The sequence below is a fragment of the Aythya ferina genome, assembly GCF_964211825.1.
Source record: "Aythya ferina genome assembly, chromosome: 1".
In the NCBI taxonomy this organism is placed as follows: Eukaryota; Metazoa; Chordata; class Aves; order Anseriformes; family Anatidae; genus Aythya; species Aythya ferina.
The window spans coordinates 98,686,389-98,701,810 of NC_140296.1; the positions used below are offsets into that span (position 1 = coordinate 98,686,389).

Here is a 15,422-nt window from a genome sequence, read left to right on the forward strand (position 1 = left end):
AAGCTGAGAAGGAATTAATATATTAAAGAGAAGAAAAACTATGACTTTCTCCTGAAGTATGTAATACTTCTCAGAATCAAAGAACAGCTATTATTACAAGGCTACGATCAGAATCACTGTCTCTCAATGCAAAAACTTTTGAACTGGTAACCATTATGTGGATTTTTAGGAGCTTAAAACTTGTGAGTATTATGGCTACCTTTTTGTTCTCCCTGGGATATAAAGAGGAACAAGGGAATTCTTGAATACTCCAGCTGTTAATAGCAGTGATGTCTTATACAAAAACAGTATCTAAAGACTGGTATGTACTGAGACACTTTGAAACAGATATCTTGCCATTATTTTGAATTGTATAATTTGTTGTGAGTTTAAAAATATGTTCCTGTTCAGGCATGTAACACACAAGATTTATCAAAATCATGCCAAGGAATCCTTACAAGTGGGAAAATTTGTGGTATAGTTATGGGTTTTAGGCCTGCAAGTCTTTAAAGAAAAGCTGTGTAAATACAATGGAGAAAATGCCGTTATGTATTATATATTTTCTATTCTGGGGTATTTGAGAATAGAAATGGCATAAGGTACAGGAAACAACAACACCTCATAATCAAATAAATCTTAGCTATAAAACTGTTGGAAAATAGCTTACAGTATAATCCATCGGCAAACAATATTTGCATTATATGGTTTTGGATAATTCATAGAGTGGAAAGACCCAGAGGAATCAGTCAGCATGTATTTTCCATCACAAACTGCAGCTGTAAAGATATAATGAAGAACATTTGTCAGAATACTATTCCAAAAAACAGAAGCAGAGCCAAAATGAGAGTGACCTAATTAATGAACAGAGAAAACATTATGGTTATCTTTCCAAAGTCAACATTTATAAAACATTCTGAAATAGCAGACAGAAAGAAGAAATCATTAACAAAGACATTAAATGGAGACATTACAAAAAATATTATTTATCTAACATCCAACAGCTTACTTTTCATTTATACCAGAATGAAACTCTGGCTACACTCCAGGGATGAATTTCAGGTGTCAGCACGCCTATTTCCACATACAGTCACCAAATGGAAACCAATAGGTATGAGGAACACAGAAAAGCATCAAAGACAATAAAAGATACCATGAACAGGAACAGCAAAGCAGCTGACCCCAGTACAAGATAGTCAATGCAGCAGTAACAAATGATATGAACTCAAGTCCTCACTCTTGGTGTTACTAGTGTTGAGAGAAGAGTAAAATTAATGTTAGCTTCAGTTGTTCTAATAAGACAGGAGACATCTTTTGTAGGAACTACTTTAACTGTTTCCCAACACGCATGTCTGTCCATTTCTATTTACTGATACAGGGCACATGAGGAGGACTTAATCCTGTTATCTTTGAATTCCAGGGAGAAGCTCCCCAAACTGGTCAGATGAAGCCCAGATATTCACTCAACAGTCCCTTTCTCTGCCAAGGGCAGTGCATTACTTTCTCGCTTCCATGTGATTAATCTTTCTCAATACTATAGTAATGTTGTGAGGTATATAATCACAAAATGTTAGCCTAGACATATAATTGTAAAGAAAGGATGGAAAGTGAACACATTCTGGGCTCTGCCTCCAGTCTCCCCTTTCCTTACACTTACAGGCTACGTGGCTGCTTTTCAGCATTGCTGGGTATTAATTGGTGCTGTTCAGACTTTCACACTTGCCTAGAGACTCTTTTATTGAAATTTCCTCACTGCACTTTTGCATTGATCTTTTGTCACTGCACTCCATTGCAGAACCAGAAATAAACCTTTCAAGATAATTTTCATCAATAAATGCAAAAAATGAAGGTGTTCAGTTGTCTGAAACTCTGCTGAGATTCTTAGATTTTTCTGAGTTCTGTCTAATACAGGAAGAGACCATTACAATTCACACTCATATTCTGTATTTTAAAACCTCTAACATACTATAAACTCAGAAGTACTAGACAGAAAAATTATCAAGATGAAAAAACAAACCAAGTTGCTTAAACAGCAAGTCCACTGTGTGCAAGAACACTTGTAGCAAGAATCATGTATCACCTGTAAATCTCATTGTAAAACCCTGAAGCACTTCTGAAAATCTAAATGTTTTTAGCTTTTATGTGACTGTATTGTTACTCTAGGCACGGGACATAGTGAAAAATCAAAGAGATGGAAAAATTGGCAGATATCCCAAACGTGCATATGGCTTATTGCCATTCACTCCATTGTTTTTGCAAAGTCTGCTAAGAAATCTAAATACATACATTTAGAAAAACTCTCTGCTTTTTGGATGGAAAATTTTAAGACTGAAAATATAAAGTAAGGGTGATGGAGCAACAATTTGTCCCCCAGACAGAATTGCATTTCTTTAAGGTTATGAACTGAATCTGTCAATCTAATAGCAACTGAACAAATTGCTTGGAAATACCAGGTATCAGGGAAAATGAACAGGGACGACCCACCCAGCTCCCTAAAGTGAATTATAACTACAGTTAGTTTCTTTATGATTTTCTGCCCATTTTAAGTTGTATATATATTCCTGTAGTTTTCAATTCAGTTGTGCATATTCTTTACCGACTGGTGAAATTTGGCTATGATCAAGAAATAATATACTCAGTTGAAAGGAGCAGGGCACTCACAACTTTTATGTTTCAGAGAGTCAGGGAGAGATGTAAATCAGATCCAGAAAAGCATGTGCATCAGAGGCTATGCCTCAGCTGAAAAGTTCTGCTCAAGTAGAATTCATCTGCAGCCTTCAAGGCACAGCTGAGTCATAACTCTGAAGACAAGCAAGTGAATTATCAATGTATGAATATCAATTAAATTCTCTCTTATGTAACAGGTGTGATTGTAGTATCTAATAAATCATGAGCAAAAATTTTAAAATGAAACCTAATAATTAATACTAACTAAAAAGCATTTGTTTTTATAAGATGTATGCTACTAATTATTAACCATTATAAGGATATGCACTTTTTATTTAGCTCTATCCACAATAAAACCAAAAACCCACCAGAATACCAAAACCCGCATCTCAAAAAAAAACAACAGTGTGATGGTAGAAATGAAAGACTGAATAACTCCTTGTAGTTGTGCTACTTCAGCCTCTCCAATGGAACAAAGGTCTAGCTGAAGCTACACTAGGACTTTCAGATTTTCCCAGTGTAGAGCAACCTGCTCAGAGCCCATCACTGTTATGATCTAGCTGGATGCAGCTGTTATGATAAAGATTTGGATACATTTCAGTGGATACTCTACCAAAGTATTTTGATGGATATTTTCCTTAAAGTGCCTAAGTCTCCCTTCTGAGCTGGCTGCACTCAGAAAAGTGAAGGTAATGGGACAGGTCTGCAATTCACCTTCTTTCTAAAGAAGATTCCACTTGCAGCATGCCACCAGACTTCAGAAACAGGCTTGCAATGACTATATTTAAATTCTTAAAATTATTTCAAATTCTAAAAAATATTTTTATTTGTTTTTGAGTCCAACATTGAACATGCTTCTGAAAACTCAAAATAGACTGACCCCACCATTTTTACCAGGAGAGCTCAGAAATGTGTTCTCACAGAAGAAAACAAATAAGTATTCCAGATTCCTTTACCAGCAAATGAAATATTAAAAATAAAATGAATAATAAATAAAATAAAATAAAATAAAATAAAATAAAATAAAATAAAATAAAATAAAATAAAATAAAATAAAATAAAATAAAATAAAATAAAATAAAATAAAACAAAACAAGAAGTTCATTGCTCCAACATCTCCCAGAAAATTAAAAAAGTTCTCATTGCAAGAAAACTTTAGAAACTGGAAGCTGAGGCTGTGAAGAGCAATGCAGACAACATTAACACATGTGCCTCCCCAACAAAAAGCTGCATACACAATTTGGTAACCACCAGCACAAACAGAATCCTTGGTACAATTTCAGTGCTCATTGCTAAATGGAGCATTGGCAGCCGCATGAAAAGGCACTCAGGAAAGCTAGGCAAACAAGCTCACTGGTGGTGAAAGATGCATTTTTATGTTTATTTTTTTATTCACTCATATACAAATCAGGTCGTAGTTCTGTAACATTTTCACAGAATCACAGAATAGCTGAGATAGGATGACCTCTATAGGTCATCTTGTCCAATCCCCTGCTCAAACAAGGTCTCCTAGAGCTTTTTGCCCAGATGTTTACATCATTGTCTTGCATCTCTCACTGTGGTGCCACCAAATCAAACATTTGTGTCAGATGTACAAGTGCATGGTTAACAAACCAAGTTACAGTTTGTGCCACAGCAGGAGTCACACTTGACATCTGTGGCTGCAAAATGCAGTACACACTCCACCCCACCTAAGTCTCTGAATATGGAGGCAGGAGAGAGTAGGTGTTTCTTTGTGTGCAACAGACTGCTGATTTTGTTAAGAAAAATAACTTTTCTGATTGAACAGTAACTACATTTTCAAAAAGCTGTCTCATTGTTCTAAATCTGTTCCCACTGAAATGAATAAAATCTTTTTCTATTTTGCCTTATGAACAGTTTTAAGTTCTCTTCAAAATCCTCAATGGCATCTAATTATTTCTCAAAGGGCAAATTTCAGTTATCATTTAATTTAATTCATAATTTTAATATAAGCACATCAAGAAATTACACAAACCTATCTAAACATGTAGTACATTCAGTATAGCCTTAGTATTAGAGAGTACATTTTTAGTTGACGCATAGGGGATTTTAGCAGGAAAAGCCAGATGTTTTACAGCTAACACTGCAGAAATTTAAAGATAGGCCCTGGTATATTAGCTTATTCCTTGCCCGATTTTTCTATGTAGGAATCTAAAATCAATTATCTCATAATAAATTAGTAAGAAGAATACATTGTCTATATGATGGAGTACACCAAAATACAATATTATTGTATCAGAGTATATGTTATTCTGAAAAGTTGTTTGTAGTAGTATATATGATGATATTTCTAATGTTGGAATCAAAAGCAAAACCTCTCTTCTGATTGCAAATATGACAGTAAGTGGCTTCTGTTACTGGGCAATGTGATTTTATAACTGTATAGAGTCAATTTTGATGTGTTTGGAAAGTACATTTTATATTACTAGTACACAACTTCATATGAAATTTTGACATTACATTTTATATTTATTTATAGTTTTTAATATTTATATATTAAATAAGAATTTTTATATTATGCTATATTACTATATCCAGTTTTTGATGTTCAGCATGTTCTTTATTAATGAGAATTTTAAAGATAAAAAATCCATTCACAAGATAATTATTATAACAATCCCTCTTGTTATTATTTTTGCTAGACTTGATTTAGACTTCATTATGCAATTTATTGGATGTAAATTATTTACAGAATACTGACAGGATTAAGTATGTTCAAAAAGACTGTTCTGAAGGGATTTACATTCTTACCACATCTTTTTTCAGATTCATCTGAACCATCCGGGCAGTCCAAGACTCCATCACAAAATAAATCTTTTCTAATGCAGGTTACACCATCAGCACAAACTTCAGCAAGTGGCAAGCACTCAACTGAAATAGTAAGGACAACAGCAATAACAACAAAACAGTAATGCAGTTACACTACAATGGAAGATTGACTTACCCTTGGTTACTCTAGCACAAATCAAATCAACCAATCTATTGTGTTTTACAAAACTGCATTTTTAAAAGTTTGGAATAAATATAAAATACTAAAATGGTAAATTTTGAACAGAGTGAAGAAGTTCTCAAAAGTTACATATTTTTTAAAACTAAGTTTGGAGTAGGGCTGGAAGAAAAATTCTATGAATTCCCATCTTCTTCCTCTACCTAAGTATACTATTTCAGGCAATATAATAAACACATTTTCCAATTTCTTATACTTGAATAACATGAGAAAACTGTCATTTGGTTTAAATATCAGTGAAAAAAATGTGTTCTGGGTTAAATAAAATTCGGTTTAGTATTTTCAATCTCAACACATCACAATGTTGAACCTTGTGATAAAAAAGCTTATTTTTGACTAGCATATCCTGAAAACTAAAGCCTTTAAGATTGTATTTGTAAATACTGGAAATATCAGAAATCTTATTCTTTTCAGATTTAAAAATAAAATTCATAAGCTAAGGGCAAATTTCTGCAAAAAAAAGAATACATGTGCTGATCCTTAAAACTGTGGAATCTATGGATTATGAAACATTCCATATTAGCAAACATAAGGGCACAGCTCCTCTGGCAGAGAGGAGAGCCCAGCAGAAAGTGCAGGGAGGGTGATGAAGGTTTGACACAGATCCAACTTTTTTTTGACCCTCCAATTAAGCTCTTACAGTTTTTTTACAGACACAAAGAAACCAACAGTGCTAGTGAGCATGCAAAAATGACAGAGTTGGGAGTTGGACTCGACGATCCTTGTGGGTGTCTTTTCCCCCTTCCTCTGGCACCTTCCCCTCACTCCCATTTTCTTCTTGCTTTAGACCTTAGGACTCACAGGCACATTGAAACAGCATATCAGAGGAAGGGATAGGTAGGAGAAAACCAGTATATTATCAGTCTTCAGCTGTACCATTGGTAATAAGGAGCAGTAATGACTACTCAACAATGACTAAATGTTAGACTACTGAAAAATACTTTGCTCATACAAACCAAGTATTAAAACATCAAGTATTATCTTTGCTTGTCATAAGATTTCCATACTGTCAGTGGAATGAAAGTCTATTAACGCTGCTCAGTATATCAGTAACCATAGCATGAGGTTGGGCAGCATCATCTACCTGTCTGAATCTGTGAAGACTTCAGTTTATGACTCAGCTGTTTGACAGAGATCCAACTTTTGTTCTGACCCTCCAATTAAACTCTTACAGTTTTTTACAGACTTTAGATCACTGGTTTCTCAAATGGTCAGAAATGATGAAGATCAGCTAACTATCACTGAATGGACTCTACCTGTCAAGACTCAATTACAGTCAACGCAGCTTTGCTAAGTTATACCAACTGAACAACAATTCTTGTTTCTTCCGTTGTACTGATAAGAAAAAATAGTTTCTGTTTTATGAAGGATACTGACCTGATGAAGTTAAAGGCAACATTGTAGTAAGGTTTTCGGCAAACTCTGGAAGAAAGGAAGTTCATTATAAACTCCTTTTATAGTGCAGTATCTAGTTTTATACAACTCAGGAAAACAAAGGTTAAAAACTGTTGAATCTCACTGATAGCATTTTGTTAGAATGTAAATGTTCATCTAGAGATTATAAGCTATATGTAAAAGTCTTAAATATCTGTAGAACTCAGTAGTAGGTCATATTAAAGTAAACAAAAACATGCAGCTAATATCAGCTTTGGATAAATAGGATAATTTAATAATTCTTGAACATTCTATTAAATATTATGAAAATGCACAATTCTCTACATAGCTCCTTTTCTTTACTTCATTAAATGCTCAGAGGTAGAGGCTAAAATTTCTTATGCTAGCAGCAGAAATATTAATTTGTAAAACAGCAGTCTCTTGCATCCTCTAGACATAATTGATTGATTTATTTTTCATGTAACTCTTTAATCAGATTAAGTACATATGTGTAAGATATTCAGTATAAGTGACAAAGACTGAAATTTGTTTGGATGTACCATAGCGTTTCAAACTGCTTTACAAAATGCTTTACATGTTAGCAACACAAAGAGTGTAAAGCAAAAGAGCTGCCATTTTGAATCCAACTGGTACATGAACTAAACCAAAAATATTTAAGACAACTGTTGGAGGTGACCAGAGATGGGACTGTGCTTTCTAGACCAACAACAAAACCTCTACCAATAATCTCAGAGTATGTTTTGTACAGCCCAATACACAAGAAAACATTGTTTAAAAATGACATGATCAATTCTAGTTTGATTCTTCAATTCATAAAACTATACAGCATTGCCACCTACTGGATGTAAAGAAATTAACATTTTCTAGTAAAATATTTTGACTTCTTTTTGAAACAGCAAATTACCCTACATTACAATATGATTTCTGTACTCAACTAAGAAATGGCAGTAAATACATTAGACCAGTTTGAAAATGCTTATAAATATCATATATAATTCACCATTTAATGAGACTGGAGGAGGTTTTCAAAGATTTGAACAGCTTTGTCTTTCCATTATCAAAGGCAATGTGAGAATTTGCTATCAGTTACAGATTTCCCAAAACCATGAAGAAATATTATGAAGCAAAAAATAGCATTCAGTATGTGTATCAATATTGTGATATCAATATTATCATATTAATAATAATGATAATCAATATTATCATATCAGTATGTGTATAATATATGAAGCATTTTTTGTAGAATGTACAATCTAATAAGTTCCCTCTTTTTTTTTTTTTTTTTTTTTTTTTGACTAGGTCTCCCTAGTCAAATAAAAGGCAAATCTGCATATTGTATACTTGCAGGAATGGGATGGGAGAATTCATATAAGAACAGAATGTACAAAAACAGTCTAATTCTAAGATCTCAGACTGTTTCATTTAGCCACCCTGCTTTTCCCCATATGAGGTTACCTACCTGGAGTTGTGGACTTAGTTGTGGACTTGCTTGTGGTGAGTTGTCCTGAACCTGGGCAAACACAAACCCTGTGTTAGAACTCTACTTTGTGCTCTCTTGTAGCCCCTCTGATTTTTTTTTATTTATTTATTTTTTTTTTTTGGCAGAACCAAGAAGCAGATATTCAGATCTTATGAGATCTTCACTATGTTTGGTATCCCCAAACCCACAGCTTAGGTAATGATACAGTAACACCACCTTAATTGGTTTGATCATGATGGCCAAATGTCAGAATAAACATAAGAAAATTGATATGGAACCCTAGTGCATTTTAAATATCATTCTTCTATATGTAGTCCCATACAGGTCACTAACTTCAAAAATTAAAATAAAATAAAATAAAATAAAATAAAATAAAATAAAATAAAATAAAATAAAATAATAAAATAAATATATTAATTTATTAACAAACAAACAAACAAACAAACAAAAAAACAGTAATGCTTGATTGGTGAACAAACAATTTCTGACCTGGATCTGATGTCACGGAGTTTGTAATTAGACTCACAGGATCTGCTGGAAAAAGACAGGTTATGACTTTATTAGAAGTACTAAATGTATAAGTACTTTTTAATATAAATAACATTGCTTAACACATAGGTTATCTCAGCATTCGAGGAGACAAATCTGTCTAGTATTTGTACACTTACATACTGCAAATATGTGATATTTCCAGTATATGTACATAAATGTGTTCATCACCGAATCATTAAGGTTGGAAAAGACCTTCAAGATCATCTGTTCCAACCATCCACCTACCACCAATATCACTCACTAAACCTTGTCCCTAAGTGACAGGTCCAACATTTCATTAAACGCCCTCAGAGATGGTGATGCCACACCTTCCTGTGCAACCTGTTCCTATAGCTGACCATTCTTTCTGAGAAGAAATGTCTCCTAATTTCCAACCTAAACCTCCTCTGGCACAACTTGAGGCTGTTCCCTCTAGTCCTATCACTGGTTACCTGTGAGAAGAGACTGATCCCCAGCTCCCCACACTAGTCCCAACGACTTTCAGGTAGTTTTAGAGAGCAATAAGGTCTCCCCTGAGCCTCCTCTTCTCCAGACTAAACAACCCCAGTTCCCTCAGACACTCCTCATAGAACTTGTGTTCCAGGCCCTTCACCAACTTCATAGACCTAATGTTTATGCATATTTAGAAATAATCAAATGCCTAGGTACACAAGTAGATTTGCATTAATGATAGTAAATTGAAAAATGTTCTGGAAAAAAAAAAAAAAAAAAAAAAAAGGAATTCTTGTTCCAACACACTTTCCCACTAGTGATTTTTTAAAAATAATAATCTTCCTCTTACTGAGGATGTCTCTGGACTTTCTGGTTCTCAAAAGGTCACTTTTTCCTCTTTCAATTTGCATTAGTATGCCTCTGTACTATTTTTACTTAATTTATTAAGACTTAAATTTGTGTGTCATTACAGTCAACAGATTCTCTCAGAAGATGAGATGATGGCCTAGAAGGAATAGTAGGAGGTACAGTAAGGACTTCTCTATATTATACTACCAGTTTATGACTTTTGCTGGCAGAAGTTGCTGATCATTGGACATTACAGACAGTTACTTTTGTTAGATGTTCCTGCCTTTCAATACCTACTAGTGCAGAAACTTGCAAGAAGACTTCCTAGTAATGTTCTATCCATGTCGGCAAACGTGAGGGCACAGCTCCTCTGGCAGAGAGGAGAGCCCAGCAGAAAGTGCAGGGAGGGTGATGAAGGTTTGACACAGATCCAACTTTTTTTTTGACCCTCCAATTAAGCTCTTACAGTTTTTTTACAGACACAAAGAAACCAACAGTGCTAGTGAGCATACAAAAATGACAGAGTTGGGAGTTGGACTCGACGATCCTTGTGGGTGTCTTTTCCCCCTTCCTCTGGCACCTTCCCCTCACTCCCATTTTCTTCTTGCTTTAGACCTTAGGACTCACAGGCACATTGAAACAGCATATCAGAGGAAGGGATAGGTAGGAGAAAACCAGTATATTATCAGTCTTCAGCTGTACCATTGGTAATAAGGAGCAGTAATGACTACTCAACAATGACTAAATGTTAGACTACTGAAAAATACTTTGCTCATACAAACCAAGTATTAAAACATCAAGTATTATCTTTGCTTGTCATAAGATTTCCATACTGTCAGTGGAATGAAAGTCTATTAACGCTGCTCAGTATATCAGTAACCATAGCATGAGGTTGGGCAGCATCATCTACCTGTCTGAATCTGTGAAGACTTCAGTTTATGACTCAGCTGTTTGACAGAGATCCAACTTTTGTTCTGACCCTCCAATTAAACTCTTACAGTTTTTTACAGACTTTAGATCACTGGTTTCTCAAATGGTCAGAAATGATGAAGATCAGCTAACTATCACTGAATGGACTCTACCTGTCAAGACTCAATTACAGTCAACGCAGCTTTGCTAAGTTATACCAACTGAACAACAATTCTTGTTTCTTCCGTTGTACTGATAAGAAAAAATAGTTTCTGTTTTATGAAGGATACTGACCTGATGAAGTTAAAGGCAACATTGTAGTAAGGTTTTCAGCAAACTCTGGAAGAAAGGAAGTTCATTATAAACTCCTTTTATAGTGCAGTATCTAGTTTTATACAACTCAGGAAAACAAAGGTTAAAAACAAACAACAAACAAGAGCTGTGACTATTTCTCTTGAATCACTAGTAGTGTCCTGCATCCATCCGTCTGAACATTTTACAATATTCCCAGCCTTTTCAGAAACTTTGACCTTCCAGAGAAGACAAGGTCTCTTAATTCCTTTCTATCTTCAATCCCGATTGATTATCTCACACCTAAAATGTCTTCATCTGGAAAATGTCTATCTTGACACAAAGGAGCTTTTCAGAGCATCTGTGTCATAAACAGTATTTACATCAGATAAATGAGTTAAAATTAACCTGGGATGATTTGCAAGAAAGAAAGTTACTTTTAGTCACGGTGGAAGTTGATTTCAAGCAAATGCAAATCACACCTGATTACAGTGTTATAGTTCCCTACCCCTTTGAAATAGAAATAAAACTTCTCTTGCAGAACATAATGACATATAGGAAGTAAAAGTGCTATGTATGATTATGATTTTTGATTAGTTACAGTTATTTATTGCAGCACTCTTGATGGAATGGACACATGAAATCTCATGTGAAGAGAGACATTTTAATGACATTCATCAATAGATATATAATCTTCTAAAAGGCTCTTCATTATTTTCTTTTGGTGGCATTTTTCAAGCACAATAAGCAATCACTTCCCACAGTGATTTGCAGTTATTTAGACCAACTTATACATGATGCAAGTAGTAAAGAAAAATAAAGATATCAAGATGCTGAATTTAGCCTTTGAATATCTGAAGCAGTTAGCAAAGAATTCACCCTTGAGAATAAGGTAAGAGATGTTGCACAACAGATGCCCCACTTCTCTTAAGCAATTGGTAGCTACTTAATAATAATTCCATCAGGTATTAAGATGTCATCTTCCACTTCAAAGGATTCAAATTACATATTATCGTTATCTCCAATGAAGGCCTGTTTGGATGCTTATTGAAGTCAAAAGAAAGATTTCCATTGATTTTGCTGGGCTTCTACTTAGGCTTTGAAAATTTTTCTCATACTTGCATAAAATCACTATATTTGCATATTTGCTGAAATTAAAATCATTTACTCTTTAAATTTACACTATACTACTCGCTAACACTAAAACATTTAGTCTTTAAATTTACAGTATTTAGTCTGCACTATATACTAATTTAGTTTTTAGTATTACACTAATTTAGTCATTTACATTTCACCTAAGTATCAGAGAAATTTGAAGTCAATTCCTTGGGCATGCTTCTCTGGAAGATACATTCTGTATTTGGTTTGTTATTCTTTTTGACATCTTTTCAATAAATGAGTCCTCACGTACTGTGAGGCTGAGCCCTTTTCCATATTCTTTAGCAAAACAAAATGATAATTGCATTTACTTAAAGAAACACCACAGTTGGGGCTTAATTGCTTTAATTTGAGGGGCAACGGAATTACAAATGTTACGTTACGTAAAAGAGATTAAATTCAGTGATTATGACTTGGAAATCACTAATTTGTCCTTTGTTCCTTCCTTAGTCAACATATGCTAAGCTGATTCATACTTTCTAGGTGACAAGGTTCTTTCACCTGCTCATATAGGTTGTGTGGTGGAGAAGGAGTACACCCATGTGCATAACAATCTTTCTGATGGCTGGGATCCAAAGATATTGCACATGTTAACTGTAGTTCTCAAAGTTTTGTATCAAGATAAATGTTTATTAGCATTACCTGTGATTTGTATGCTGTTCATATCAATTTTCAAAGTCTGAACAAGATCAGTTGTATTTGCGTCAATACCCAAAAGCAACTCATTTTTTATTTTCTCAACCGTTACCCTCTGGGTAAGATAAAGGTGGAAGATCACAACAACTCTAGCAATATAAAACAGAGAAGATGATTAGTTAAGCAAGATAATGCAATAAATCTGAAATTTTGCTAATTAATACTTTGATAATATTTCATTCCAACACAGGTTCAATTGTGGGTCCCTTCTACCTCAGGATTCTATTTGAAAACTCAAAGTACCATAAAGTGTTGGCTGGTCAACATAATACTTGAAGAAATAGCTCTTAATTATCAGGTCATTTAAAATGTTAGAGAAACATTTATTCTTTCTTTTGCAGCTCTTATATTCACTGTGGGAGAAAAAAATAATAGCATTGATATCAATTGCTGCAATGGAGCTGAATTCAAGTCAACCAAAGGAGATGTGGGTTTATTAATTATTGAACAGGTGTCCTAGTTTAACCTCTAAAATACTAATTGAGAACCTTGAAATGTTTACATCATAAAAACATAACACAAACTGATCACTTCTATATATCAAACATCATGTATGGATTCTGCATCCATAAGGATCCTGTGTGTGATTATTTGTATTCTCATAAGGAATCATTAAAGGCTGAAATCACAGATATTTTGAAATAAGTGGTTAAACTATATTTAATTTCCATAGGCCCTGAATTTTATCTAGAATTCAGTCTCTTTCCATCCCTCCTAGACACTATTATAACATTCTATATTTGTAGCTAAATTAAGGTAGTGTCAAAAAATGATTGCTGTTTTTTTTTGTTTGTTTGTTTGTTTGTTTGTTTTTTTTGTTTTTCATTTACTTAATTTTATTTGTAATCTTTTTTATTCTTAAGCATTTATAATACCCAATGGCATCAGACTCAGAAGTGTTTTTTGATACAGGGTGATTAAGCTTGCAGTTGTGCTGAACACAGTTTGCAGTATATGGAAGAACTCTCCTTTTTAATTTCTTGCTTGTTTCTGATAACCTCTAGGCCATGCTGAGTAAACAAAAGCTTTTATTGCTATCCTTGTGACTCAGCAGAGTCTCGAGGGTAAAATAATGAGGTTGCCAGAAGGGATATAACTTTTTCTTTAATGAAAAGAGTCAAATAGAAAATCATTTATGGGATAAACAAGTATTATTTTAAAGTAAAAATGAAGACAGATACTTTCTGATTTATTAAAAGTAAGATCTAACTTTCACAGACATCAGATTTTGTGCGACTTCTGTTGTTTCAATGTCGAGATACAGAGGTAGAATTCATTTGACCAAATATAGATATTTACAGTGCAAATATCTAGATTTTCGTTGTAGTTCACGGAAGGAAATGAGCTATTCTTTGATCTCTTCCTAAAAAGGCATTTAAATATACTAGATGAGAAAACTCTAAAAGTAACCTTTTTTTTTTTTTTTTTTTTTTTTTTTCCCCATTGCTTATAAAGTGAGTCCTGAGCAACTAGCTCAGAGATATCTTTATCTTCAATACCAAAATTTTTAGTATGTCCTACTGTATGCTCAGAAACCTGAGAATTTTGCTACTTGGATCTTATCCACTCAGGGGCAACAGCCTGGGAGGGACTTATTCCTCTGTTGTCTACTTCTTTCTTGTTATAAAGCCCTTCATAATGTGATCATACTTCACCTCTTTCTAATTAGTTTTATGCCCTCACTGTTTCAATCAAATGATTGCTCTATTTCAAATCTGCTTCTCATTTTCAGCATACATATGCTTGGCAAATATCTCTTTTTCTTTTGCCAGAATGGTCATTCAATTGAACTATCTCATCTAAATATTTGTCCATTTTATGTTTGTACAGAAAACAATTATATCACAGTTATAGAAAAAACAACTGATATCACAGTATTACAGAATGTTTTAGCTTGAAAGAGACTTCTGGAGGTCAACTTGTCCAACCCGTCTTCTCAAGCAGGGCCACCTAGAGCTGCTTGCCCAGGACCATGTCCAGATGGCCTTTGAATATCATCACAGAGGAAGATTCTACAACCTCTCTGGGCAACCTGTTCCAGTGCTCAGTCACCCCTACAGCAAAAAGTGTTTTCTTTATGTTCAGATGGGTTCTCTTTTGTGGGCTTGTGCCCACTACCTCTTGTATTGTCATATATAGATTTCCTCCTTTTCTCATATTTTCTACAGAGAAAATGTCTATTAACATCATCAACTGTCATGTAATGACCACTTTTTAATTAATTGCCTCGTCTTGCATATAAGGTAACTAATTTTGTCATTCATTCCTCAAGGTCTTTCAGTTCTCCTATAGTTCTGATCTTTTCTGTTTTGTTCCTGCTTATTATAGTGTGTCACCTGACCTTTCTTTAGCAGAAATACTTTTTCTGCTAAAAACATATGTAACGTAGGTTACATATGATCACACATAATACATAGATCAGTCCCCCTGTATAAGTAGTTTTTCACAAGCAAGCGTAGCACAAAACAATATACCTTCTTTTCTAGCTAG

General features: G+C 34.1%; 1 protein-coding gene across 5 annotated transcripts in view; it reads right to left on the reverse strand.

Moving 5' to 3' along the window:
- Nucleotides 1-15,422, reverse strand: part of TMPRSS15 (transmembrane serine protease 15) — a 56,279-nt gene that overhangs the window by 36,979 nt on the left and 3,878 nt on the right. Inside the window, exons 5-11 of one of the 5 annotated variants that reach the window (XM_084532828.1) lie at nt 12,879-13,021; nt 11,082-11,126; nt 9,036-9,077; nt 8,526-8,576; nt 7,049-7,093; nt 5,416-5,535; nt 647-755 (exon numbers count right to left, since the gene is read on the reverse strand). In XM_084532828.1, the coding sequence (XP_084388954.1) occupies nt 647-755; nt 5,416-5,535; nt 7,049-7,093; nt 8,526-8,576; nt 9,036-9,077; nt 11,082-11,126; nt 12,879-13,021 (555 nt within the window). Of the gene's footprint in view, nt 1-646; nt 756-5,415; nt 5,536-7,048; nt 7,094-8,525; nt 8,577-9,035; nt 9,081-11,081; nt 11,127-12,878; nt 13,022-15,422 lie in introns of all 5 variants that reach the window. The other 4 variants (XM_084532827.1, XM_084532830.1, XM_084532829.1 and 1 more) reach the window with 4 other exon arrangements.